A 27,050-nucleotide genomic window follows, 5' to 3' on the forward strand; every position below is an offset into this window, starting at 1 on the left:
ATAATGCACACTACATGCCAGTATGTTTGCATGTGTGTATATATACATATACTGAGCAAGCTGAGAAAGTAGAGGCCCATGCTCTAGCTGCCAGGTATCAAGCAGAGGAAGTTTCTGGCCTTTGGTTTTCCAAGAATAGGGTCCCTCCACTTTAATATTATTGACATTTGGGGCCAGATAATTCTTTGTTACTAGAGTTGGCCTTTGCCTTGTAGGATGCTTAGCAGAATGCCAGACTTCTATCCACTTGATTTCAGTAGCAACCACTACCCTCAGTGTGACAACCAAAAATGTCTCCAGATATTGTCAAATACCCCCAGGATAGGGATAGCAAAATCAGCTTTAGTTGAGAAGCACCGCCATAGAGGGCATCAGGGCCCTGTCTCCTATCAAATCTCATACCTGCTGAATTTCCCAGCATGAGAAGAGGCTGGGCAACCTCCCTGTTGGCATTCACCAAAGAATAGCCTTAAGTTTTCTGAATTGACCTAATTGCAGGCCCATTAGTGCCCACTCAGACCACCTTGGCAGGTATCAAGGAAAGTCCAGTCTTAAATAAGTACAGCTATAAATTAAAGAAACTTTCTCAAAAAGCAATGCCCTGCATACATCTGGAGACATGAAACAAGGGTCCCATAAGAAACTGGGAGTGTACATCTGGAGACATGAAACAAGGGTTCCTATAAGAAACTGGGAGTGATTCCTCATATAAGGTAGCCATCCACAATCAGTGAATTAATTAATTCAATTTTTCTTTTGAGACAGAGTCTCACTCTGTCACCCAAGCTGGAGTGCAATGGCATGGTCTCGGCTCACTGAAACCTCTGCCTCCCGAGTTCAAGCGATGTTCCCGCCTCAGCCTCCCAAGTAGCTGGGGCTACAGGTGTGTGCCACCACACCCAGCTAATTGTTGTATTTTTAGTAGAGATGCGGTTTCACTATGTTGGCCAGGCTGGTCTTGAACTCCTGACCTCGTGATCTGTCCGCCTTGGCCTCCCAAAGTGCTGGGATTACAGGCATGAGCCACTGTGCCTGGCCAATTAATTCACTTTTTAGAGGTCTATGCGAAGAAACCCTCGACTCTCATCAAAACACAAAAAAGCTTGGGACTTACCAACTAATAATAATATATCCTCTAAAGTTATTACAATGGTTGTGAGAATATTAAACAGAATGATAACCTCTGGCCATCTCTAATTTTATTGGCAATAAATCCCTTTAAGGAAAAGTAGTGTTTATTTCCAAGAGTAAGAGGTAACCTTGGCCTTTGATGTAGACACGGTCCCTCTGAGTACACATGTGATGAATGCTGGCAGACTCCATGGAACACAGACCTATTGGTGGGGAGTCTACTGGCTATGTCTTAGGAACTTACCTTCATTCATTTAGGCCTTAGCAAAGATCACAGTCTATGAAGTTCATGGGCAGTGCTGGCACAGAACCAAGTGAAGGTCTCCAGGCATAACTAGAAAGTGGTGAAGAGCAAAGTTGAGAAAAACAAGCTATCTCTATTGTCAGATCAAATAATTCTTCTTTTTAAAAACCCTTCCATGGCTTCACATTTCAATTGAAAGAAAATGTCACTTCCTCCTCATGGCCTATGGCATGATCCAGCCCCAACATCACCTCCTACTATTCTGCCCCCAACTCATTCTGTGTGGGCCACACTGGTCTTTCCCTGTTCTTTCTGATCTCAGAACATTTTACCATGGAATTCTCATTGTCTGGACCACTCTTTGCATTGATCTTCACATGGCTGGGTCCTTCTCAACATTCAGGTCTCAGCTAAAACGTCACCCTTCTCAGAGAGGTCTTTGCTGACAACCACATCTGAGAAGGTATCCTGAGCTCTCAATCTGTATCGTGCACACTGATCATCTGGGGATCATGTTACAAGACAGACTTTGACTCAGTGGTTCTGGGGAGGGACTTGAAATTCTGCATTTCTAACAAGCTCCCGAGGAATACAAATTTTCTGCTCCACAGATCATCTACCCACAGGGGTGGGTAGACCCCCATGCCTCAATCTTTGTCACACTACCTGTGTCATTTAATTGGTGGCTTTTATCAGGATCTTAAATTATTTATTTATCTGTTTGTGTTGGATTGTTTGTTGTCCAATCTATTCATTTACTAGAATGTAAATTCCCTGAGAGCAAGGAGTCTGTCTAGCACTTTTAAATTCTCAGCACTTTCCACAGTACCTGACACATCATAGGTGCTCCATAAATATTGCTGAATGAGTGAAACATCACTCATTCAAGATTCATTGACTCTGTGATCCCTTCCAGTGTCTGCTTCTGACTGCTTCAGTGAGCACTCAATTATACAACAGAAACTACACTGTAATGATAGGGCAATGCTACTCAAGTGCCAGTCCAGAAACTGCTAGTTATTGGCCAACGCTGAATTAAGAATCTTGTACTATAATATAAATCTGCTATGCCACTAAGCACAATTTTATCTGAGATGAGACATTTTTCATAGTAAGACTTTCTGGATGAGGCAAGCAATGCTTTGCCTTGCCTTGTGGTGAAAGCTCCTCATCTCATATTAGAATGGTAACAGTGTGTGAACTGGTCCCCACTGGCAAGACACATTTTGAGTTGTGCTGATATAAGGGATATAAAGCCAAATAAGATCTATTTTTTAACTTCAGAAAATCCATACATAGGTAAGAGAATTACACATTCAAATACATAACTGCAAATCTTTTGTCAAGTGCTATAATACGGAATTAAGTGGAAGAACTCAGGAATTGTAGAAAAAAACAAATAATTGGTCTTTTGTGCTCCCCCTTAGTCACACCTTTCCTGACACCTACTCTCATTATAATCACAAACCCTCCCACCATACCCCTTCCTCCTGATCACATACCACTCATCTGGGCCATGTTCTTCCCCTTGGGCCCTGAAACACTGAAGTTACAGGACCAGGCTTGGGTCTTCTGAGAAATTGTGAAAGGGAACTGAGAATTGTGGTAGAGAACAGAAAATGATAGGAGAGACAGGGAATTGTCGGAGAAGGGAGAATTGAGGGAGAGAATAAAGTATCATGAGAGAACAGAGAATTGTGAGAGACAATGTGGAATTGGGAGACAGACTAGGCAGCTGTGAAAGAGAACAGAATGTTGTGTAATAAGGGAGAAGTGCAAGAGTGGAGAATTGTGAGACAGAGCAAAGAATTGTAGGAGATACGAGGAATTATGGGAAAGACAAGGAATTATGGTAAAGAACAGAGACTTGTAGGTGAGACAGGGAATTGTGGGAGATAATAAAGAAAGGGGGAAGACATCAGGAATTGTAGGAAAAAACAGAGAATTGTGGGAGTGACACAAAATTGTGGACACACAGGGAATTGTGGGAGAGAAGGGAGAATTATGAAAGAGAAGAGATTATTGTGGGAGAGATGGGAAATTGTGTAAGAGAATAGAGTATTGTGAGAGAACAGAATTATGAGGGAGACTAAGGAGTTAGGGGAGAGACTACAGAATTGCAAATGAGGATGGAGTATTTTAAGAGAATGGAGGACTGTGAGTGAAAGTGAAGAATTATCAGAGAGAAGAAAGAATTAGGAGAGAGATGTGGAATTATGAGAAAGACAGGAAATTGTAGCATATAACACAGAATTGTGGGAGAGAGCAGAATTGTGGGAGAGACATAGATTTGTGGAGAGGACAGCACAAAGAATTGTGGGAGAGACACAGGATTGTGGGAGAGAACAAAAAATTGTGGAAGAGACACAAAATTGTGGGAGAAAAGGGACACTTGTGGGATAGAAAATTGTGAACGAGAATATTGTGAGAAAACAGAATTATGAGAGAGAATGGGAGTTAGGGGAGAGACTGGGGAATTGTGAACGATCATGGAGTATTTTGAGAGAATGGAGAATTGTAAGAGTGGAGAATTCTGTGAAAGAACAAAGAATTGTGGGGGAGATGGGGAATTATAGGAAAGACAGGAAATTGTAGCATAGAATACAGAATTATGGTTGAGATAAGAAATTGTGGGAGAGAACAGAGAATTGTGAGAGGAAACCAAAAATTGTGGGGAGAAACATGGAATTATGGGAGACACAGGGAATTGTGGGAGAACAGAGAACTCAGGGAGAGACAGGAAATTGGGGGAGAGAACAGAGAGTTCTGGGAGATACAGGGAACCATGGGAGAGAATACAGTGTTGTGGGAGAGACGGAATAATTATGAGAACGAAGGGAGAATTGTGGGAGAAAGGAAATCATGAAAAAGAATATTGTGAAAGAACAGAATTATGAGAGATAATGGGGAATTATTGGAGAGACTGGGGAATAAGAACAGAGTATTGTGAATGAACAGAACATTGTGGAAATGAATAATTTTGAGGAATTGTGAGAGACAGAGTCATAGGGAATGATGGAAAAGACAGAGAACTGTGGGAGGAATGGAACTGTGGGAAACAGAATTTTGAGAGATACAAGAATTTGTAGGAAAGAATAAAGGCTTGCTGGGAAACCCAGGAAATTTTGGGAAAAACAACAGAATTACGGGCAAGACAGGGAATTGTGGGACAGAAAAGTGAATTGTGGGAGACACAAGGAATCATGGGACAAACAAGAGAATTGTGAGCAAGACAAGGAATTGTGGGACAGAAAAATGAATTGTGGGAAGGAATAGAATTTTGGGAGTGACACGGGATTGTGGGAGAAACAAGGAATTGTGGGAGAGACAGAAGATTGTGGAAAGAACTGAGAATTGTGGGAGACAGAACTGTGGGTAACAAAACAGAATTGCGGGAGTTAAAGGGAATTGTGGGAGGGACAAAAGAATTGTGGGTAAAGAGAGAAGTTGAGCTGTGATAGTTGAAATGGAATCCTTGGGCTATCCTGTAGGCAGTTCTGATGCTGGGATGGCCCTTCTGAGTTGTCCCCTTTGGGGCTAGGGGCCTGGACTTATGTGCCCTTGCAGAGACCCTCATAGGATGCAGATCGTCCCCAAGGAGGGAAAGTGATTTTGTGTGAGGCAATTCTCTTAGGCAGAGGACAATTCCTGGAGACTCAGCTGAAAGCTGTGAGCCCCCAACACTTCCTGCACCAGGGGGCATCTGGACGTATTTCACAGAGCCACTATAGTTATATAGAAAGATATATGTTTCTTTATTAACACTTTAAGTAACAAGATCAAATTACCTTAATTTCAAAGTAGTGGATGGATGATATTTTGAGACAGGCACAACAACCATATGTGACATAATTTATCTGTAATGTGTATTAGTGCCACATACAGCTAATAGTACTAGGATTTATTGCCTACATCCCTGATGGAAGAAAACGCTAAATTTCTGTTGGAGGTAAATGAAAATACAGACATTCAAAATCACATACCCAGTTAAGAAGAATTTAGCAGCCAGAACACTGTCTTGTTCACTTTTGGATCTCCACCACCAAAGTTATGGGCACCTACTAACGTTTCTTGAATCATTGCTACAATTAAAACCGATGAGATAAGATTTAAAAAAAAAACCAGAAATTTAAAAACTCCTCCAAAGCACTCCTTCTGCCGCATAAAGCATACATAGTAGAGCTCTTCACTCTAGGGAAGCCTCTGGAGCACACAACCCTCCCTGCCACCGCCGGCATTTTGAAAAAGGCTCCTGGCCTGGAGGGGCGGGCCCAGAGAGCTGCCCCCGCAGCAGTTACAGGCCGAGGCGACGAGGGGACGGAACCCGCTCTCCGTGATTGACGGAAAATATTACTCTTCAGCCCGCCTCCCGCGTGCCCGGAAGTCCCGCCTTCTAAAAAGGAAGTAGGGGTGCGTGAGAACGCCGGCGGTGACCGCAGCACAGCGGTGACCGAGTGAGAGGAAGGCGGCGGCGGCGGCGGCGGCGGCGGCGTGAAGTCACTGTTGCTCTGGGTTCGGGTTGGCGACTGAAGGCGGTACCGGCCTCCCGGAACAGCCCGGGGGAGGGCTTAGGTGCAGAAGGGCAGGCTGGCCGCGGCCGGTTTGGTCTGGGGACCACGGGCTGGAGCAGGTGAGCAAGCGCCGGGACGGTGTGGGGAAGACACTTGGCAGCTTCTCGACCTCTGGTGTCCCTTCGTTTCTTCGAATTCCTATTCATGCGCCGCACCCTTCCCGGACCCCCAGCCCCTCGCTGAGGCTCTGGGGATGGGGGTCAAGTCTAGGCTCAATGGACCTCCCCTCCTCCACCCGGGTCACCAGTCCTAGGAAATCCTCGCCCCACCCCCGCCTCAGGCCTGTACCTCCTGGCTGTGACGTGGTTTCTCAGCGACTGCCTCACCTCAGTCCCAAAATCCTCACTGCCTTAGATACGTGCCTCCAGAGGTTGGCCGGGGTTTCACAGTATTTCCCTAAGGGGGCAATATATTAAAGCTGTCCTTCCAAGTTAGTACCCTGCCTGGTAGATGCCCATGGGATGACAAAGAGGAGGAACAAGGGTTGACCAGATTAGGACTAACGAGAGAATAGTCTGAGTCCAGAGACATTAATCTGTCTCTTTGTTTTGGCAGGTGGAAATTTAAAATTGTTTGCAGTCAACACAGTTTCCAACCATGGGTTTGTCTCCATCTGCTCCTGCTGTTGCAGTTCAGGCCTCAAATGCTTCAGCGTCCCCACCTTCAGGATGCCCGATGCATGAAGGGAAAATGAAAGGTAATCGGCCCTTTGCCTAGAAAATAAAAACAAAAGATAATTCACGGCTGGGCGCGGTGGTTCATGCCTGTGACAGCACTTTGGGAGGCCGAGGTGGGTGGATTGCTTGAGCTCAGGAGTTCGAGACCAGCCTGAGCAACATGGCAAAAACCTCCCTCTACAAAAAAATACAAACATTAGCCAGACGTGCTGGTGGGTGCCCGTAGTACCAGCGACTTTGGAGGTTGAGGTGGGCAGGATCGCCTGGGAGGCCGAGGTTGCAGTGAGCCAAGATTGTGCCACTGCACTCCGGCCTGGGTGACAGAGTGAGACTGTGTCTTAAAAAAATTCTTGAAAGGCTCTAAAGGAAGAGGCAGTGTAGTATGCTGCTGAGGCTGGTAGGCATGGGAGTCAGGCACCCTGGGTCTGGTCCTTATTTTGCGTCTTATTGAGGTTTGTGACTCTAAACAAGTTAACTCTGTTAGCCTCAGTCTGTCATCTGTAAGATGAAGATATAATAATGTTTCACAGGCCTGTCATGATGATTGAGATAGTACATGAGAACATAGTGAGTACTCTAAACCAGCCCCAACTTCCCAAAGTTTACTTGTGCCTACATCAGTGGTTCTTAACTGGAGGGGGGCAATCCCCCCTTCCCACAGGTGACATTTGCCAATATCTGGAGGCATTTTTGGTTGTCACAACGGAGAGGAAAGTGAATAGAGGGCAGGAGTGCTCCTAAACATCCTACAATGTACAGAACAGCCCCCCAACAAAGAATCAGCTGGCCCCAAATATCAAGAGGGCCAAGGTTGAGAAACCTTAGTCTAGATCTAGCTGTCTTAATAAATAACCTTTGCTCGTATAGCCATTTCAGTATTCTTGTATATAAAAGTAAGCCATCACCTAACGGGCTTGCTGTCCATTCTTTAGATAAGAAAATGAAAATGGAAAAGCTGTCTTTCATTTTTAATTCATTCGTGTCTACTTTAGATTGTTTATATTAAAGTGTGGCTTGAATCAGTAAGTCGTGAAGGGCAGAAGCAACATGGTGTGCTTACTGAGTACTAATGCTTGCGCTGTTATTCATTTCTTCAGTCAGCCAGCCTATTCTGAGAGGTCACTGCCCATTCTGTACCAAGCATTGCTGGATTTTGTTTGTTTGTTTCTGCACGAGAGAATAACATCATACAAAATGGAGCTTTGCCTGATGGAGCTTACATTCTCATCTTCATAAGCTATGTGGTCTTATGACTTCATAAGCTAAGTTTTCTCCCTATTTTATAGTCAAGGAAACTAAGACTTGGAGTAACTGATGCTCCAAGTCACATAGTAAGTGGCAAAGCCAGCAAAAGTTCTGTGACCTTGGACAAGGACAGACAGTGTTCTTCTGGGGTTTCTTTGTACAGGAAGAATTGAGACAGATGAGCCAAAGCAGGTGTGCTCCTGTTCTGAGTGTCCTCAGGGAGATTCTAGAATCCTTACTTTGGTTTTATTTCATTTGCTGTATATCTTGGAGAGCTGCCAGACTAACTACATTAATAAAGAATGTGGGTGTCTATAGGAGATCGAAGGGGCTACTGGTTATATGACGTGAAAAGTTGAAATGTTATTTTCTTTGTAACACCCAGCTGGGATCTATGACTTGGAAAGGATTGGTGCTTTCAGTGGTAGAGAGGAAAGGCATAGCAAGTCTTCCTTCACCCCTAAAGTGGGCAGTGGCACAGGGCACCAGGAAATGAGGGCTTGGGAGGAGAAGTGCAGGGAAGGAAGTGAAAACAAACTCAGCTTTTTCATGTGTATTGCTGTAGTTGCTGCTGCTGCTGCCTGAGGCCAAGATTCCATTACATGAGCAGCTGTCTTCCGTGTCGCAGCTCTCCAAGTGCCTGCTCATTCTCTGAACCAGTTTCCCAGTCCCCCACTAATTGGGATCAGCATCCTGGGTCTTTGGGCATAGCCCTTGGTATTGCTCATCTCATTAGGCTCAGACCTTCCCTCGTAATGGGCATCTTGATCCTGTATGGGTTGTGGAATATTTTCTTTATTGTCTGCCTTTTCCCGTTAAACTCTTGCCATTGACTGATGGGAATAGGCCCTAGGCCACGTGGTTTTCCTGTGCCTTGTTTCAGTCTTGAGACAAAGCAGAGTGGCATTCAGATTTTTTTGCAGTAGCCTCTGTGATGTCTCCTCTGTTCATTTTCTCCTCCCGTTCCTTGTACCTGAGATAATGCATCAGTAATGAAAGCCTGGATTGCAACTGTGTCCTGATTGGATCTGGGCTTCTCTGGAACTAGTGAATGGAAAGTCAAGGAGACCCTGTGAAATGTGGCTGGTCCCCACTTAGGTTCCTCTAACAGCTCCCCAGCTGCTCATCCAGCCAGGTTACTCAAACCATGGCACAGATAACACACGCTCTTGCAACTGCCAAGGTTTTTTGGCTTATTTTTGCTGGGGGTGTGACACAATTAGAGAATGTGTACTCATTTTTCTTTCAAAGGAAATGTAAATTTTAGAACCTTCTCATCTTTAGGATTTTGGAATGTTAGCTAGTTCAGTTCTTGGTAGATTTAAACAGAAGAAACCTGGCTTTTCCTATGGTGGTAATCGTTGGTCAGAAATTCAGCTCTTTAGTGCTCCAATTGAGAGAGTTAGATGTCCTGCCTTCATGGTGACACCATTTTTATACTTGATTGTTTCAGGCTGTCCAGTGAATAGAGAGCCATCTGGCCCAACCTGTGAGAAGAAAACATACTCTGTGCCTGCCCACCAGGAACGCGCCTATGAGTACGTGGAGTGTCCCATTAGGGGCACTGCGGCTGAGAATAAGGAGAACCTAGATCCTTCAAATCTGGTAATCCACACTCATCTTTTCTTTCCGGAGCTTTTTATGCAGGGTTGCTTGTACAGACTGCCAAGACAAGTTGCAAATGGCTAGGATGAATTCTTCTGTCCTTTGAAAACAGAGAAGTTAGATATTCCATCTACAGTGAAAATCTAGAATGTGTTAGTAAGTGTAGTTTCAGGGAGTGCCTGGGGAAAAAACCAGAGTGATTATGAGGAGCCAGCATAGTTGTACTGGGAATAAGCCATACCAAATGAATATTTTCTTCTGGGACAGTTGCTAGGTGGTAGATGGGAAATTCTGTAAGAACCATAGCTAGAGTTAGTTAAGGTATCTTTGGTCTGGGGAAACTTTGTAGACACATTACATGATTGGGGAACTTCTTCAGGTACAATAGGGTGCCAGCCTGCCCGAGTCACTAGGGTGGTTCACTGTTGTGTGACTGCCAGCAAATTTAATGCCATTGAGAAGTGAGGGCAAGGTTGATGTGACATCACTACATTTTGTGATAGACAACATCAGAAATTGTGGTCTAAAGTTTGGAATCGTGTTTTAACGGGAGGCTCAGGCATATACTTTAGAGGGCCACAGGATTATCAAGAATAGAAATTTTAGCGAACCAGACAGCCTGTAAAGAAACTAGAAATATTTAGCCTGGAAAAGAAAGGGCGTGGGGAATACAATAGCAGCGTCCACCTAGGAATCAACAAACTATGGCCCACTGCCTGTTTTTGAAGATGAAGTTTTGGATAATGCACCAAGATTATCTTGCACATAGGCCTTCAAATATTTACACCAGAGGTCATTGGCAAACTGCTTCTATAAAGGGCCAGGTAGTAAATATGTTTGGTTCTGTGGGCCATAGGGTCTCTGTCACACTACCCAGTTCTGCTGCTGCTGCTTTCTCTGTAGCATGAAAGCAGCGACAGGCAGCATTATCCGAAGCCCCTGGCAGACCACTGGCCTAGATGATCTCTAATAGGTGAGTGGTTCAGAACATGGGCCTTTTGGAATCTTACAGACCTAGACACTTATCCCATGGGATCATGATATGTAGTGAGAATGTGAATAACAGCTAACTTTTCTTGTGGTCACTTTTTAAAAATTTTTTATTCAAGGCTAGCCAAGTGAAGCAGTGGGAGAGGAGAAGGAACAAAGAAATCTGTAACTGGTTGTGATCAATTAGTCGTAAACACTACTGTACTCAGACCAGCCTCTTTTGGTCACTTTTCTAGCGTTTAAGCTAGGCACCCTACATTCTCCCCTTTAATCCTCAAAACAACTCTGTGCAGCCAGTATTCTTAGTGTCCCCATTTCAGAGCTAAAGATACTGAGAGTGAAGGAGTCATTCATCCCACATCACCAGCTAGGAAATGGCAGAGCCAAAACTGGATCCTTATCCACCTCAGACCCATGTTCTTAAACACACTGTGGTGATAATGCAGGTAGAATACTCTGCAGTGCCTACTACACATAGCCCTTCCTGCTGTCGGTATTCTAACTGAGGGCCTTGTTGTGATGGAGACTTTTAATTAATGTTTACTAGGAAATCCTTTATACTTCTAACACAGAAAGTTCAAGGCCAGTCATTCCCAACCTTGGGTGATTTTGCCCCTCAGGCAAATATCCTGCTAAACATCCTGCAGTGCTTAGACCACCATAACTAAAAATTGTCCAGCTCCAAATGTCAGTAGTGCCACGGATCAGAGACCGTGGCTAAGGCTAAGTGCTAGCATAACAGTATTGGTGACCCACATGTCTGGGAGAAGGGATTCTCCCCACCTTCTGACCTCGCAGCGTTGAGATGCAAAGACTCATCTGTAATATATTTTGCCTAAGGGATGAAGCATAAGCAGAAACCTAAAAAATCTGAGCATATTTTTTTAAAAAAGCAGTGCTGTACATGTGTGCTATGAGAGTTTTCCCCAGAGAATGAATAGTCATTTTTGAAAAGCTTGTCGTAAAGTTTTTAGAAATGCCTGAAGATCGTGTCATTAGTTTCTACTTCTTATTCCTTGGTGACATTACTTCTAAATTTGTTCAAAGGAGAAAGAGGCCAAAAATTTAACCACAGTGTTTACCATATTTGAGAACTTAATCAGTGAAAAAACACAATCTCAGTAATGTGACTCTTCAAAACAGTCAAATTATCTGAGAAGTCTGAAATTTTGATGTCACTGATTTAATAAGTAATCTGTGCTTTTTGTGTGATGTATTGCTTTCCAGGAAGTAGTTAATTATATTGCCTTTTACTTTATATCCTATAAGCAAATCTGTTCATTTTATTTAGATGCCACCACCCAATCAAACACCAGCTCCAGATCAGCCATTTGCATTGTCTACTGTCAGAGAAGAGTCATCCATTCCGAGAGCAGATTCAGAGAAAAAGTGGGTTTACCCTTCTGAGCAGATGTTCTGGAATGCAATGTTAAAGAAAGGGTGAGTGAACATATTATTTAAGATAAAAATTTCTTGTCAGAATATCCAAGAGTTATATGCTAAAGAGATTTTTTACCTTCAAAACAATATAGTACATTTTTATGTATTAATCAGTTTATAATAACCTGATTTTTCACACCTGTCAGAATGTAAGTGCGAGACCAGTGTATTAAATCAGGGTTCTCAAGAGAAACAGAACCAATATGATATGTGTAGTGGGGGCAGGAGACAAGGAAGGCAGGAAGATATTTATTGTAGGGAACTGACTTACACAATTATATAAAGCTGTGGAGTCCCAAGATCTGCAGTCAGCAAGCCGGAGACCGAGGAGAGCCGATGGCACACTTCTGGTCTGAAAGCCAGTGGTCTCAAGATGCAAGAAGAACTGATGTTTCAGTTTAAGTCCAAAGGCAGGAAAAGTCCAATGTCCCAGCTCAAGCAGTCATGCAGAAGGCCTTCCCTCTTACTCATGGAAGGGTCAGCCTTTTTGTCATTCAGGTCTGCAGCTGATCAGATGTGACCCACCCACACGGAGTGGGGAGGGCAGTCTGCTTCACTTAGCCTACTGATTAGAATGTTACTCACATTCAAAAAACACCCTCACAGACACACCCAGCATAATGTTTGACCAAATGTCTGGGCATCCTGTGGCATAGTCAGGTTGACACATAAAATTAACCATCACAGCTAGTAATAGGTTTTTTAAAAAACTGAAAACACTATTAGATAAAATGTTTAGAAAAAGTTAGGGGATCATTGATCAGTGGTACTATCTGAACAATTGTCACCTTAAAAATAGATGATTCTGTAAGTCTGGTTTACTGTGACTCAGTAAAATGAGACTAAGGTGAACCTTTTATATTTGTTTTCAATGCTTCTATAGTAGCTTTGGATTTATAGTGCTGCTCCATGATCATGGGTAAACCTTGAAAATGAGCCTTAGATCTGTTAAATTCAGAGAAAATGAGCATTCTTAGTTCTTTCTCAAAGGGGAATGTTGAATAAATCATCTTATGAAAATATGTGGATTAACTTTATGGCATTATCAGGAACAGTTGTCAAATTTTACCAAATGTTCTTTCCTAGGTGGAAGTGGAAGGATGAGGATATCAGTCAGAAGGATATGTATAATATCATTAGAATTCACAATCAGAATAACGAGCAGGCTTGGAAGGAGATTTTGAAGTGGGAAGCCCTTCATGCTGCGTAAGTATGTTTGAGATCTTAAATCTTTCAAGCATCTTTCTTATTTCATATCAGCTTTCTAGAGTTTTAACATTCAAATCATTTGTTCTAATAAAACATTTTATGTAGCAGGCATGGCTCAGTGACAATTGTTGCATGACAGGCCACCCTTCTTAGTTGAAAAATAGCAACCATTTTATTAGGCTTGTGGATTCAGTGGGTCTGGGTAGCCAAGGACAGGGCAAGGATGGCTTGTCTCTGTTCCTTGATGTCTGGGGCCTCAGCTGCAAAGACTTAGTGGTCAGAATGGCTTCCGAGCCATGGGCTAGAGTCTTCTGACGGCCTACTCGTTTACTCCTCTGGCGAGTGGTCATGGCCTCTGAATATGGCTGTTTTCGGCTTCGTCATATGGTGGCTAGGTTCCAATAGCTACAGTTCCAAAAAGCATCTCTATCTCCTTTTCTGACCCAGCCTGGGAAGTCCCAAAGTGTCAGGAGCCTGCCCAGATTCAAGGGGAGGGGACAGAGACCCTGCCTCTCAGCAGAAGGAGCATCACAGCCCTTCGAAAGCAGAGCATGTGGGAAGGGAGATGCTAAAATGCCATCTGCCCCAAGGGAGGTGGGAAAGACATTTTTGTTCCCTCAATAGCATTTATTGAATCCCCATTAGGACTAAACACAAAGAGATGTCTTAACTCAGAGCCCTTTTTCTCAAGGAGAATAGGTAAATGCAGCTGTGTGTGTTAAAGGAGACAGGACTTCAGTCTGTTGAGAGTAGTGGTTCTCACACTGGAGCGTGCATCAGGATCATGGGGAAGGTTTGTTAAAACCCAGCATGCTGGGTCCCACCCGTAGGATGTCTGACTTAGTCTGTTTCGGGTGGTGCCTAGACTGGGTGTATCTAGAACACTGCATATGCTGCTGGTTTGAGCCAGATTATGTCATAAACAGTGGTTTTAAATTCATTGCACAATGTGATTAATTAATTTCTTGGCTAAAGTCCACTTAATGATTTTTTTAAGGTGTTTTGTTTGTTTTTAATATTTGCACTCTGAGGTTCATTGGTTGCACTCCCTGGCTGTCACAGGCTGGGCCTCAGGCCTGGGGTGGGTGCATGTGATAGGGGAACAACTGCAACCGTGTTGCCCTCAGTAATCTCTGGCCTGAGAGGAGCCACAAGTGTTTGCAGTGACCTACTTTGAAAGTGTGTTCTAATTAAGACCACCTGCTAATTACTTGTGTGCTTATGGAGCAAAGCAAAGAGAGAAAAGGGAATTTCAGTTTGTCAGTTTCAATTCCTTCTCCAGTTATTTTCTGGACGGTCAAAATTAAGTAGACCGTTTAAAAACTCATGCTATGATCTCCAGAAGAAAGTTTTGCCTAGATTGAGTTTACCTTTTTGCCTGTGACCCTCTTGAGAAGAGATGTTAAGGAGAGGAGTAGTTCCTAAAAGGAGAAGAAAAGTAACTCATAAGTCCTCAAATAGAAGTCCTTTATACTTTGGAAATTTTTCTCCCTCCCACTTACTTAGACACCTATCTTGTTATCCATGGGAGCAGCTAACAATATAGGTGGCCTGCTGACTTGGCCACCACTCCCTCTGTCTCGGTAACAGCTGTCTGTCTAGCCTGTAGGTGGGCTATGAACTCCACGAGGACAGGGCTCAGAGGGTCTTGTATAGCAGGTCAGTGCCCTGCTATACCCTGGTGCCCACAGAGGGCTGGCACCTAGAGAGTCCTCAGCAGGGGTCTGCGGGTAGAGGGAGTGCATTTGCCAGCTAGGACTCTGCCACCCCTCATCGTATGTGTAGTTATTAAGGAGCTGGTCCAACATTAATTACAATCCATTTCTAGGGATTAATCCATCATTTTCTTTTCTTCATAAAGGCTGTTCATTGGTTTGAAATGAAAGAAGAGTATAGGATTTTCTTGTTTGTCTGAAAAACCCCAGCTGCTCTGTGCCAAAAAGAAGCATGATGCACAATACTTGAGGCTGTTTTTTTTTTTTTTTAATGTGCCTTTCCTCCTCCACCAAATGGAAAGGCCCTGTTTCCTGACTCCTCAAAGTGCAGTGTAGATATCCAGAAGGAAGGGGAGGCAATGGAACGCACCCAGTCCAGAAGGAAAGAGGAACATTTTTAACAAATAGGCACTTGTTGTTTGAATTATTTTAGAACTTACCTTTCTCTGTAAATGTTATATTATGTGAAATGTGTACAGGAAAAAAATGGATATTACTAAAAAATTAGAACATCATCTTTGTCAAAGAAAAGAAAATATTTTAACAGACTTTTCTTATTTGGGGAATTCTAGAGAGTGTCCTTGTGGTCCATCATTGATCCGGTTTGGAGGGAAAGCAAAAGAGTATTCACCAAGGGCACGAATTCGTTCCTGGATGGGGTGAGTGTCAGTGCAGAAGTGTTGTTCCACCATCCTCAGGTCAGGGTCAACTTTCTCTTCACACCAAAACCAGTCTAAGAATTGCAGTGCCATCTTGCAAAACTTAATGCATATTCAACTGTAGATGTCTTTCTCTCCCTGAGGTTTGCCCATTAATGGGCAGATTTATTAGGGTGTAGTAGATTGCTTCCTATTTATCATAGGGTTGAATGGAGTTATTGTCCATGTTCTTGGATCTGCCCTCTTACTCTTCCCATGATCTGTGTCTTTGGGTTTATGCACTTAGCCATCCTCCCTTTCTTTTCTAGCATACTTGAGATTTTTTGCTCACACCTGCATTTCTGCAGTATCTCAGCTGACCTCCCTGGCTTAGGTCTCTTCCCCATTGGCCTTATTCCTTTGTAGACAGATGAGCTGTCATCTGATATGGACTTATCACAGTTCTTCAGTGCCATCTTCCCTTAGTGCTGTTCACTGTGTAATTCTTCAAGTCTGACTTCCCCAGTTAGGTGTTTGGGAGCAGGTGTTTGCATGTGCTTCTTGAGTTTCCTCATGGCTTAAACCGGGACTGAATGTATTGAAAGCATTTTAACACTCAGTGGCATGTTTTTATTCCAGGTATGAGTTGCCTTTTGATAGGCACGATTGGATCATAAACCGTTGCGGGACAGAAGTTAGATATGTGATTGATTATTATGATGGTGGTGAAGTCAACAAGGACTACCAGTTCACCATCCTGGACGTCCGTCCTGCCTTAGATTCACTTTCGGCAGTATGGGACAGAATGAAAGTCGCTTGGTGGCGTTGGACCTCGTAAAGCACTGTTTCAGATGGAAAAATATAAACTATTTTTTTCTGAGAGATACATTAAACTATTTTCCCCAAATTGAATTGCACTCATGATGTAATGGGAACTTCAAGTGGGTAATCACACTTTTTCCTTCACTTAACGAAGGATACTATGCACTGTTCACTTTTGACTTGTGTTGTACCTTGCAGTTTATAGCAGATCATTTTGTTTTCTTCCTACTTAGCTTAAGTGGGAAGCAGTCTCTCAGTTTTTCCTTTACCTGCAGTATTGCCTGTGTATTTCATCTCGAAAAGCCTGAACAACCTCTGAAAAAGAGCTTTTAAAAAGTGATGAAAGTTGCTTTTTTTCTTACTATTTTCTCAGGAATACTCCAGAGATGTAAAGCCTGAGAGTCCGTGGTGATGCTCAAGAGCTTTCATCTGGCCAAATATTTTAACTAAAGCTGTTCATTATAAATAAGAGGTGATTATACCTTTTTTTAAAAAAGTTACCATTATTTCTAAAGCCCCTATGGTATGATTGTGACCTTTAACAAAATGCAAAGGTATACACTGGAAAGGTACTCAGCAAAATTCTCTCCAAATTCTGATTTATATGAATTTCTTGGACTGGATAGAGTACTTTCAATTATACCTTCCTTTGGAACATACCTTTTAAAAAATGTTCCCTTTAAATGCTGTTATTCTGATATGTAACTCTGCTCCCAACAAACAGGTCTCCTCATTGTCCTTGGCATTTGACAAGTTATCCCAACTTCGAATCTCATTGCTTCCTTTGCTGGCAGCCTCCACCCTTCCCCACATCAGTCGGCCTAATCCAAACCTTGAAAGCCTGGCTTAAGTCCCAGTATCAGTGATGGTCCCCCTCTAAAACATGATTTTATATTTGGCTGAGTGGTAAAATTCACAAGATGAGCATTTTTTTCCCAGATGGAGAACGCTTCAACTCAGTCTAGATTTTGTTTGTTTCAAGGAAGCTCTGAGTTTGCCATTGAAGCTTTTTGTACCAGTAATCCATAAACTGGTTGTTCTATTTATAGCAGCATGTTACAAATGACTGCTTTTTTTTTTTTTAACTGTCTATACTATTAAATCCTTTAATTTATCCTGAATGCTGTAGTGTTAAATTAGTGGATGAAATTGGCAGTCTGTGGGTGATTAATTTGGTATGGATTTGTCAGTTTTGTGTGGAGTTTAAGAAATACAACAGCCTTAAACTCTACATTTCAAAATACTTGTATATTTTAAAATAAAGCTGATTAGTTCACAGGTTTTGAAAATTTTTTGGAATAATTTTACACTTAACGATTGTTTCTTCAGACATATTATCTTTATAAAACCAATGCTTTATAATAGAATGATTTATAACCCATCACACATATGTTTATTGCAGCACTGTTCACAATAGCAGACTTGGAACCAACCCAAATGCCCATCAATGATAGACTAGATAAAGAAAATGTGGCACATAATACTACAGAATACTATGCAGCCACAAAAACGATGAATTCATGTCCTTTGCAGGGACATGGATGAAGCTGGAAACTATCATTCTCAGCAAACCAACACAAGAACAGAAAGCCAAACACCACATGTTCTCACGAGTGGGGGTTGAACAATGAGAATACATGGACACGGAAGGGAACATCACACACTGGGGCCCGTTTCGGGGCGGGGGGTGGGGGGGTGTGGGGAGGAGGCTAGGGGAGGGATAGCATTAGGAGAAATACCTAATATAGATGACGGGTTGATGGCTGCAGCAAACCAGCATGGCATGTGTATACCTATGTAACAAAAGTGCACATTCTGCATATGTACCCCAGAACTTAAAGTATAATAATTAAAAAGCAATGCTATAGTCTCCCTACTCCAAGCAGCCACTTTTTCATCTACTAATAATTTTTTTTTTCGAGATGGGAGTCTCGCTCTGTCGCCCAGACTGAAGTTCAGTGGCACAATCTCAGCTCACTGCAACCTCCACCTCCTGAGTTCAAGCGATTCTCCTGCCTCAGCCTCCCGAGTAGCTGGGATTACAGGTGCATGCCACCACGCCTGGCTAATTTTTGTATTTTTAGTAGATACGAGGCTTCACCATGTTGGTCAGGCTGGTCTTGAACGCCTGACCTCATGATCCACCCGCCTTGACCTCCCAAAGTGCTGGAATTACAGGCGTGAGCCACCGCACCAAGCCCTAATCACATATTTTTAAACTGTAGAGGAAAATAATTACTGTTGGCATTTTTTGGGGGGGTCTTAAGTGCTATCGAATGAGTGTGGGATAAGACATTCTTATGAAAGACAAAACAGTAACTGGAAACAAGAAATATGCCAAAGGCAGGATTCACCTGTTTTATAGGACTATGGTAAACAAGCTTTAAACTCAAGCAAACTTGATGACAAGATCAAGTTTTATACATCGTTTTACTACTTCCAGAAAAAACCATGGCTTCCTGGATTGTCAGAGCTGCTTTGTGTCTAGATTATGCTTGATTGGGTCCAGGGGTCAATACTGATAGGAGTTTTCGTGTACAGCTTGAAACTCATTTAGGATATTCTCTGGAGTTTTAAACTAAGTCTTGTGTCTGTGGAAATAGCACTATTCAGAATCAGAACAAATTACTGAACATCAGGCTAAGTATTGGCAGACAAGCTGGGGCTACAAATGGATTGCATATTAACATTTAGTATTCCTGTGAGTCACTGGCTAACAAAATGTTTATGTCCCCTTTGTGCATCACATAAGGAATACAAAATTGCAAAAGGTATAACCCTGATATGGTTTGGCTGTGGCCCCACCCAAATCTCACCTTGAATTGTAATAATCCCCACGTGTCAAGCGCAGGGCAAGGTGGAGATAATTAAATCATGGGGGCAGTTTCCCCTATACTGTTCTCCTGGTAGTGAATAAGTCTCAGGAGATCTGATGGTTCTTTAAATGGGAGTTCCCCGCACAACTTCTTTTGCCTGCTGCCACGTAAGACATCCCTTTGCTCTTCCTTCGCATTCCGCCATGATTGTGAGGCCTCCCCAGCCATGTGGAACTGTGAGTCCATTAAGCTTCTTTCCTTTATAAATTACCCAGTCTTGGGCATGTCCTTATTAGCAGCATGGGAACAGACTAATACCCCTACTTGCAGGGAACTCACAATCTTATGGACAGTCTATAAATGAAATGGTGGTAAATGCTAGAACTCCAATTTAAGGAACACATTGTGGTAATACACAGCGTGAGAATTCACATAAGTATTTTTGAATATTTAGAGATAGTTACCAATTTCTTTACTGAGTCATCATTATGGTTTATCTTCTCCCAGAGATTGCTTCTTAGGGAAAGTGAAGCAATGCACATTTCCTGTCTCACCTTTGCAGTGACTGTCAGAATTGTATGACCCATCATTTGTGTCACCATAGGCTTGAGGCTGTGTGTGTGATGATTACAAATGTGTATCCTGGAGGCAGAGTCCTTGCCCTGCCCTTTAGTCGCTGTGTGATCTTAATGTCTCTGGGCCTCAGCTTTCTCGGCTATGAAACGAGAGTAATAGAACCAACTTATCAGAGTTGTTTTGCAGGTACTTTGAGGTGATGCCTAAAAGCGCTGAGAACAGAGTCTGTGGGTGGAAATGTTCAGCAAATATTAGCTATCACCTCATGATCAACAACGGCAAAGAGAGAAATCAAAGTGCTGAGATATAATCTACTTCTCTCATCCTCTGGCCTTATTCCCCTCCCCACTCCGCCACCAGGAGAATCAGTTTAGAGGGGTAACAGCAGGCTCTAATCCCCATTTTGATCAATTTTAAGGATTACCAGGTGTTTGGGTGCTTGCTCTAAGAAAGCTCATGTTATTTAAAATCATCAAATGGAAAAAGAACAGGTTACAGCCTTTGATCTTTCAAAAAATATCAGGGTAACAAATTAGGTACTTGATATGCAAGTCCCACTTGACAAAAAGAAATATTATATTAAGACAGAGACCCAAGCTGGAGTGCACTGGCATGATCTCAGCTCAATGCAACCTCTACCTCCTGGGTTCAAGCGATTCTCATGCCTCAGCCTCCTGAGAAGCTGGGATTACAGGTGCATGCCACCATGCCTGGCTAATTTTTGTATTTTTAGTAGATACGGGGCTTCACCATGTTGGTCAGGCTGGTCTTGAACTTCTGACCTCAAGTGATCCACCCACCTCGGCCTCCCAAAGTGCTGCGATTCTTGTGCTTCTTAATCTAAAATATAGCTCATTGTAATGTCCTTTGGATCACAAGGTTATCCCCCTCTGTGAAAATATATTACATATCCAGATTCAAAACATATTACAAGGTTGTTTACTGCAAAGAAAAAGGTATCAAAAATTGTTTCAAAAGCCATGTATATTCCTTGTAACTTAAGGTAACATTTAAAAAATTATATAATTTGGGGGGTATATAGTATATCAAAATGAAGCATATGAATTATGCCTTGCGCCACTCGTGACAAATAATGTCACATGTTTTCATTTATAAGTGGGAGCTAAATGATAAGAACATAGAGGGGAACAGCACACACTGGGGCCTATTGGAGGGTGGAGGGTGGGAGGAGGGAGAGGCTTAGGAAAAACAGCTAATGGGTACTAGGCTTCATACCTGGGTGACAAAATAATCTGTACAGCAAACCCCCATGACACAAGTCTACCTATGTAACAAGTGTGCACATGTGCCTCTGAACTTTAAAAAGAAAAACATTTACTGCTGCAGTAGAGATTGTCACTGTACCTTCAGTAAAATTTCATGCCATTGGTGTAAGTGGTAAAGTGTCTATTTCATGCTTGTGCACTCTCTAGTTTGGAAGAAAAAGCTGACAACACTTTCTGCAAATGATTCAACCTGAGGTTTATACATCACATTGCAAGTATTCTAATGTTTTTGTGGAATCATACCAGATGCAGGAGCAAACATTACAGTTCCTAAGACTGGTTTAGGGAATGAGGCATGTACATATGGGTGCTATCTTGTATTTATAATTAGCTTTTAATTGATGCTTTTACACACCAAAGGTCATATGTGATAGGGGCACAGAAATAATACATCTTGAGTGGTGTAACAGAGGAATTGTGAGACAAGTCTTCACAATCATAGGCGAGTGAAGTCCTAAAGAACAATGAAAAGTTACTATTTTGGAAGTTACTATTTTGGAGCTCTGTGCAGAATCATCATTTAAACACTTTGCTATTCCTTCTACATTTGGGATAACAACGTGACTAATTCCCGTGCCCATTCAATGGTTTGCTATAGAATATTATCAGGATGCTTTTGGCTTCTAGTAACTGAATCCCTGCTTGAACTCACAGCCAGAAGTGCAGAGGTTGGGTGTACACTTGGTTGATCCTGCTTCTCTGGACTCCCTTTCCTTCCATGTTCAATTTTAACTTCATCCATGTAGGGCTGGTTCCTTTCATCAGTGTCAGTGCTTCCTAGTTGCTTTGAGATCCTTGTTTATGGTCAGTAGATATGAGGTGGGGTGGGACCCAGCCATCTACCACAACCATGGGAAATAAGGTTTCTCTTCAGTCTAATTGGGCCAATTCAGCACTGGGCCTGTGTCCTACCACCCCTCCCATTTTATGTTCCTGTGCGTGCTTCATGCTTAGATTAGCTCAGACAAATCATCAGGAGGACATGTAGTGACCACAAGAGGATTCCTTCACTGCTGATTTAAAATCCCATTCTTAGACATCATTTCATTAAGGTCTTTTTCCTTCATTTGAACCTTTTTAAAAATTTTTTTCTGAGACAGAGCCTCACTGTAGTGCCCAGTCTGGAGTGCAGTGGTGCGATCTTGACTCACTGCAGCCTCCACCTCCCAGGTTCAAGTGATCTTCCCATCTCAGCCTACTTAGTAGCTGGGACCACAGGCACATGCCACCACGCCCAGCTAATTTTTGTATTTTTTGTAGAGACAGCGTTTCACCATGTTGCCCAGGCTGGTCTTGAACTCCTGAACTCAAGTGATCTGCCTTCCTCAGCTTCCCAAAGTGCTGAGATTATAGGCTTAGGCCACCAAGCCCAGCCTGAGCCCTTTTCTTAAGCCAGGGTTTTAAATCTGGAGGTGGTAGCTAACGTAATGGCGTAAAACAAGATTTGAGAGCTTTGTTTCTGCACTGATTCCCTGTGTTAAGCTGGGAGATTTGGGACAAGCCACCTTAGGCCTGTAAGTCACAATTTCCTGAAATTATCTTAAAGGCTCCTTTCATACCAAAATGTTTGTGGCCTCATATTAGGATGGGCTGAATTATGTCATCTTTCAGGTTGAGAAACTTTAAGTTAAGGGAAAACAATGTGGTTTGAAACCCTATTTCAAACTAGTTTTTATATAAACTACATCGGTAGACACACTCTTAAAAGACCTACACTTAAGCGAATTCCAAGTTAACCAGTGCTTTCCTTTCCCTCTATAAAATGTGCTGGCTTGGAAACAATTCAAACATTCACCAATTAGTAAATGGATAAATACATTTTGGTATATCCATGCAATGGAATATTATTCACCCATAAAAATAAATGAAGTACTGATAAATGCTACAATATGGATGAACCCTAAAAACATTGTGCTCAAAGAGGCCAGAAACAAAAGGCCACTTTTCGTATGATTCCATTTATTTGAAACCCTCAGAATAGGCAAATTTATAGGGGCAGAAAGCAGATTCGTGGTTGTCAGGGCTGGTGGAGGAGGAATGGGGAGTGACTGCTAATGGACGTGGGAGTTTCTTTTGGGGGTGATTAAAAAATGCTCTAAAATTGATGGTTGCACAACTCTGTGACCATACTAGAAACCATTGAACTGTATACTTTAAATGAGTGAATTGTGTGGTTTGTAATTATAGCTGTTTTTAAAAATGAAAAAGAAATAAAAACGTGCTTGTTGATCCCTACAGCCAGGAGGTACCCATCCTCCTAGTTGAGCAGCCAGCTTAGCATGAGCCAGTAACGTAATTATTTTAATTAACCAAGACAACAGACAATGCAATGTAAATGCATAAGCCAAGTATATAAAGACTAATGAATGATAAGGAAGGGTTTAAAGAAGAATCCCAAAAAGTGTTGCCATGAAACTGGAAGGGGTTTAGAAAATATCATAAAAATCAGAATAATTTTTCACTCACTGCTTTGTAGTCGTTTCTTAAATTTGCTGTTAAAAAAAAAACCCTGGAACTGGAAGAATAGATGATGCACGGTGGATGTGGTTCATCCACTGTGCATTAGTAAGAAGGATGAAGTGCCACTGCTGACCCACCACACCCAGAGATGCAAAAGGCCTTGGCTCCTTGTTGAAAGATTAGTAAATGAGGCCGGGCGCGGTGGCTCACGCCTGTAATCCCAGCACTTTGGGAGGCCGAGGCGGGCGGATCACGAGGTCAGGAGATCGAGACCATCCTGGCTAACACGGTGAAACCCCGTCTCTACTAAAAATACAAAAAATTAGCCGGGCGTGGTAGTGGGCGCCTGTAGTCCCAGCTACTCGGGAGGCTGAGGCGGGAGAATGGCGTGAACCCGGGAGGTGGAGCTTGCGGTGAGCCGAGATCGCGCCACTGCACTCCAGCCTGGGCGACAAAGCAAGACTCCGTCTCAAAAAAAAAAAAAGAAAGAAAGATTAGTAAATGATGTACATTTATGCTTTCAGGTAAAATGTAACATGTGATCATTTTATGATTTCTAGTTTCAGCTGGATTTTTTTTAAAGTATGATTTGACATTGTTCAGGCCAAGCATTGCCTTAGAACAGCATTTTGGATCTTGCTGCCTTTCCCCTTCCACCTCTCTCCCTTTTGTGGTTTCCCCAGCAAGATGCTTTTCAAGCTTTTGTGTACTATGTATCAGAATCCCCTACAGGGCTTGTTAAAACGCAGATGGCTGGGGCCCCACCCAGAATTCCTGATCCTGTACGCCTGGGGCGGCTGAGAATTCTTGTTTCTAAAGAGCTCCCAGGAGATGCTGATGCTGCTGGGCCAGGGGACCCAATTTGAGCTTCACTTTCCTCTGGCATCTTTTGAATCCTTTGAGCTTCCATCCACCCCCATCTTTGTGATGCATTTACAGTTGCCTCATAGTCACATAGCCGTGGGTCGAAGTTCCCATGCAGAAGATGCAAAAGCAAATCTTAAATGTAAATGCCACTTCCCCAATTTTGCTTATTTTCCATTTCTTCTTTAAGTCCTCCTGCTCCCCTCGCTTCTGAATGTTGCCTGATTACACCTTTGTTTTGCTTTAATAATGAAAAGCTTTCCTCTGAAAGTTCATTTCTTCACATTGACTTCTGTAGGTGATGATAGTGGGGGCAGGAAGATAATGGGGTGAAGACAACAGCCTCCCAGACTGGGTAACAGAAGGTCCCTCTTAGTGTGCGCTGCTTCTATGAGAATTGTTGTCTCAAAAGGAAAACGCTTTCTTGGTAGCACTCACTGGAGCAGGAGAGGTGCTCTGGGTGATTTCTGCTACTTGACCTTTGCTCAACACATTAGTTTGCTGTGGCTGCCATAACAAGGGGCCATAAATGTAGTGGCATAAGCAACAGAAATTTATTCTCTCACAGTTCTTGAGGACAGAAGTCCAAGATCAAGGTGTCAGCAGGGACATGCTCCCTCTGAAGGCTCTAGGGAAGGATCTGTTCCAGGCCTTTCTCCCAGCTTCTGGGATTTCTTTCACATCGGGCAGCATAACTCCAGTCTTCATATGGTGTTTTCTGCACGCACGTGTGTGTGTGTGTGTGTATGTGTCTGTGTGTGTCTGTGTCTGTGCCCCAACATCCCCTTGATTTTTAGGACACCAGCCATATTGGATTAGGGCCCACCCTAATGACCTCATCTTAACTTGATCATCTGCAAGGACTCAATTTCCAAATAAGATCACATTCACAAGTACTGGGGGCTAGGACTTCCACATTTTTGGGGGAACACAATTCAACACTTAACACTCACATTTTCAGAATGACTGTGAAGAAATTCATCCAGGGTCAGGCCAGCTCATTTATCTGGTACCTGTCACTGCTGAATTGCTCCACTTGTGCTCACTTGCACACTTTGCTGGGCCATGACATTGCAAACCAGTGTGGTTTGGCCCCTGCATTGGCAAAAGGGTGAACCCAGAAGGCTTCACCCTTTTGTGAAGCTCAATGTGCTCCTGGCCCTTCCACAGACTGCATGAGCAGCTCATGCATGCCTCTGATGGAAGTCTCTTGGTGAGAGAAGAGGGGGAGGGCAAGATAATTGTCTGATCCCCTGCAAAGCATCAGGAATGAAAAAGAGCCAAATGGCTCATCTGTCCCAATGTTCCTTTCATGATTGACTTTCCCCAGCAGATCCTGGGCCCAGACCCTTGGTGTCTGACCAAGTAAAGGGATATGACTAGAAGAAGACACTGAACACTGACCCTCTATGTTTCTTTCCTGCAGGAAAAAGCCTGTTTCCAATCCCTTCTCTAATTCATTTACCTTCTAAGGAAATGAAGTCATCTCCTTTGTGCAGAAACAAGAAACAGCTTTGGCCTTCCCCTACTGGACATTTGAGGGTTCTGTTCTCCTTTTCATTCATTGCCCAACATTATATTTGATCTTGGAACTAAGCAAATGGCTTAGTCTGTTGGGGCTGCTATAACAGAACACCATAAACTGGGAGGCTCATAAGCAACAGAAATGTGTTTCTCACATTTCTGGAGCCTGGAAGTCCAAGGTCAAAGCACTGACAGATTTGGTGCCTGGTGAGGGCTTCCTGCTTCATAGACGGTGCCTTCTCACTGAGTCCTCACATGGCAGAAGGGGCGAAGGAGCTGGAGCCTCTTTTGAAGAGCATTAATCCCATTCATGAGGGCTCTACTCTCATGACCTCATCACCTCCCAGAGTTCCCACGTCCTAATACTATTACCTTCGGGGTTAAGTTTCAATATATGGATTTTGAGGGGACACCAACATTCAGACTCTAGCAGTAAGAGAAGCACACACTAAAAGATAATGCCAGAGAAACAGTGACTCAGACATAAGAATACAAAAAAATATGATGGCAGAAATAGAAACACAGGAAAAAAAGTATGGAAGGAAATAAGTGGAACAGGTTTTGCATATCATAAACATTGCTCATACTCCCTGGGATGGAGCAAGGTACAGTTTTACCTTATTTTACATTTTGGAATTATGTTCCGATGGAAAAGAGCTCTGTGGAGGAGTTAGGAACTTCGTAAAATGGCCTCAGGCAAAAGGCCCTTTAACCTCCTTGGGCCTCAGGTGGCTCACCTGTACTATGAGGGGCTTCCTGTTCTGAAACTGGGTCCTTCTCTTTATCTAGCAAAGAATGTGACCAGATCTGCCTACATCATTTGCAAGTTCCAGTGGAAAATGAAAATGTGGGGCCGCTTGTTCAAAAGTATGAAAATTCCAAGATGGCACTGACAGAGCATTCAAATAAGTGCTGGGCTCTTCCAAGCATGGGGTCCTCTGTGACTGCAAAGGAAACCAACCCTAATTGTGACCACACCATCCCTGATTTCTGCCAAGTTCTTTCTAAGGTGTTTGCTCCACTTCCAGAGACTGTCTTTCCTGTTTGGGGTTTAACTTCAAAATCCAAGCAGCATTTTGTGCTATGGTCATTTCTCTGACTTTTCACCCTGGGACAGACAGAATGATGGATGGATGGATGGTTGGTTGGTTGGATGGATGGATTGATTGATTGATTTATCTATTGATAAATTTATGCAACGATTTATGGTTTGCCTACCAGACACCAGACACTGGCA

General features: G+C 42.9%; 1 protein-coding gene and 1 long non-coding RNA gene across 5 annotated transcripts in view; one reads left to right on the plus strand and one right to left on the minus strand.

The window, feature by feature from the left end:
- The window catches only part of LOC109024760 (uncharacterized), a 235,087-nt gene extending 229,317 nt beyond the window's left edge, over positions 1 to 5,770 (minus strand). For 2 of the 3 annotated variants that reach the window (XR_010132462.1, XR_010132463.1), the window contains exons 1-2: positions 5,359 to 5,714; positions 1,376 to 1,465 (exon numbers count right to left, since the gene is read on the minus strand). This is a non-coding gene — a long non-coding RNA (uncharacterized lncRNA). Of the gene's footprint in view, positions 1 to 1,375; positions 1,466 to 5,358 lie in introns of all 3 variants that reach the window. The other variant, XR_010132461.1, reaches the window with a different exon arrangement.
- HCCS (holocytochrome c synthase) lies at positions 5,749 to 17,576 on the plus strand. 2 transcript variants are annotated; one of them, XM_004063776.3, is made up of 7 exons: positions 5,749 to 6,005; positions 6,502 to 6,643; positions 9,322 to 9,473; positions 11,755 to 11,903; positions 12,990 to 13,109; positions 15,400 to 15,486; positions 16,105 to 17,576. In XM_004063776.3, the coding sequence occupies exons 2-7, from the start codon at positions 6,544 to 6,546 to the stop codon at positions 16,301 to 16,303; spliced, it is 807 nt and encodes a 268-aa protein (XP_004063824.1). In that variant the 5' UTR covers positions 5,749 to 6,005; positions 6,502 to 6,543; the 3' UTR covers positions 16,304 to 17,576. The 2 variants fall into 2 exon arrangements, with proteins under 2 accessions (XP_004063824.1, XP_055233003.1); XM_055377028.2 differs by having other exon boundaries at positions 5,884 to 5,947.
- Positions 17,577 to 27,050: the final 9,474 nt, after the last annotated feature.

The sequence above is a fragment of the Gorilla gorilla genome, chromosome X (assembly GCF_029281585.2).
Source record: "Gorilla gorilla gorilla isolate KB3781 chromosome X, NHGRI_mGorGor1-v2.1_pri, whole genome shotgun sequence".
Lineage (NCBI taxonomy): Eukaryota > Metazoa > Chordata > Mammalia > Primates > Hominidae > Gorilla > Gorilla gorilla.

Bases quoted from the DNA above. Each gene is read 5' to 3' on its own strand.
- HCCS (XM_004063776.3), top strand. From the start codon at position 6,544: ATGGGTTTGTCTCCATCTGCTCCTGCTGTTGCAGTTCAGGCCTCAAAT. The intron at 13,110-15,399 runs GTAAGTATGTTT...GGGGAATTCTAG, and splicing joins TGGGAAGCCCTTCATGCTGC to AGAGTGTCCTTGTGGTCCAT. The intron at 15,487-16,104 runs GTGAGTGTCAGT...TTTTTATTCCAG, and splicing joins CGAATTCGTTCCTGGATGGG to GTATGAGTTGCCTTTTGATA.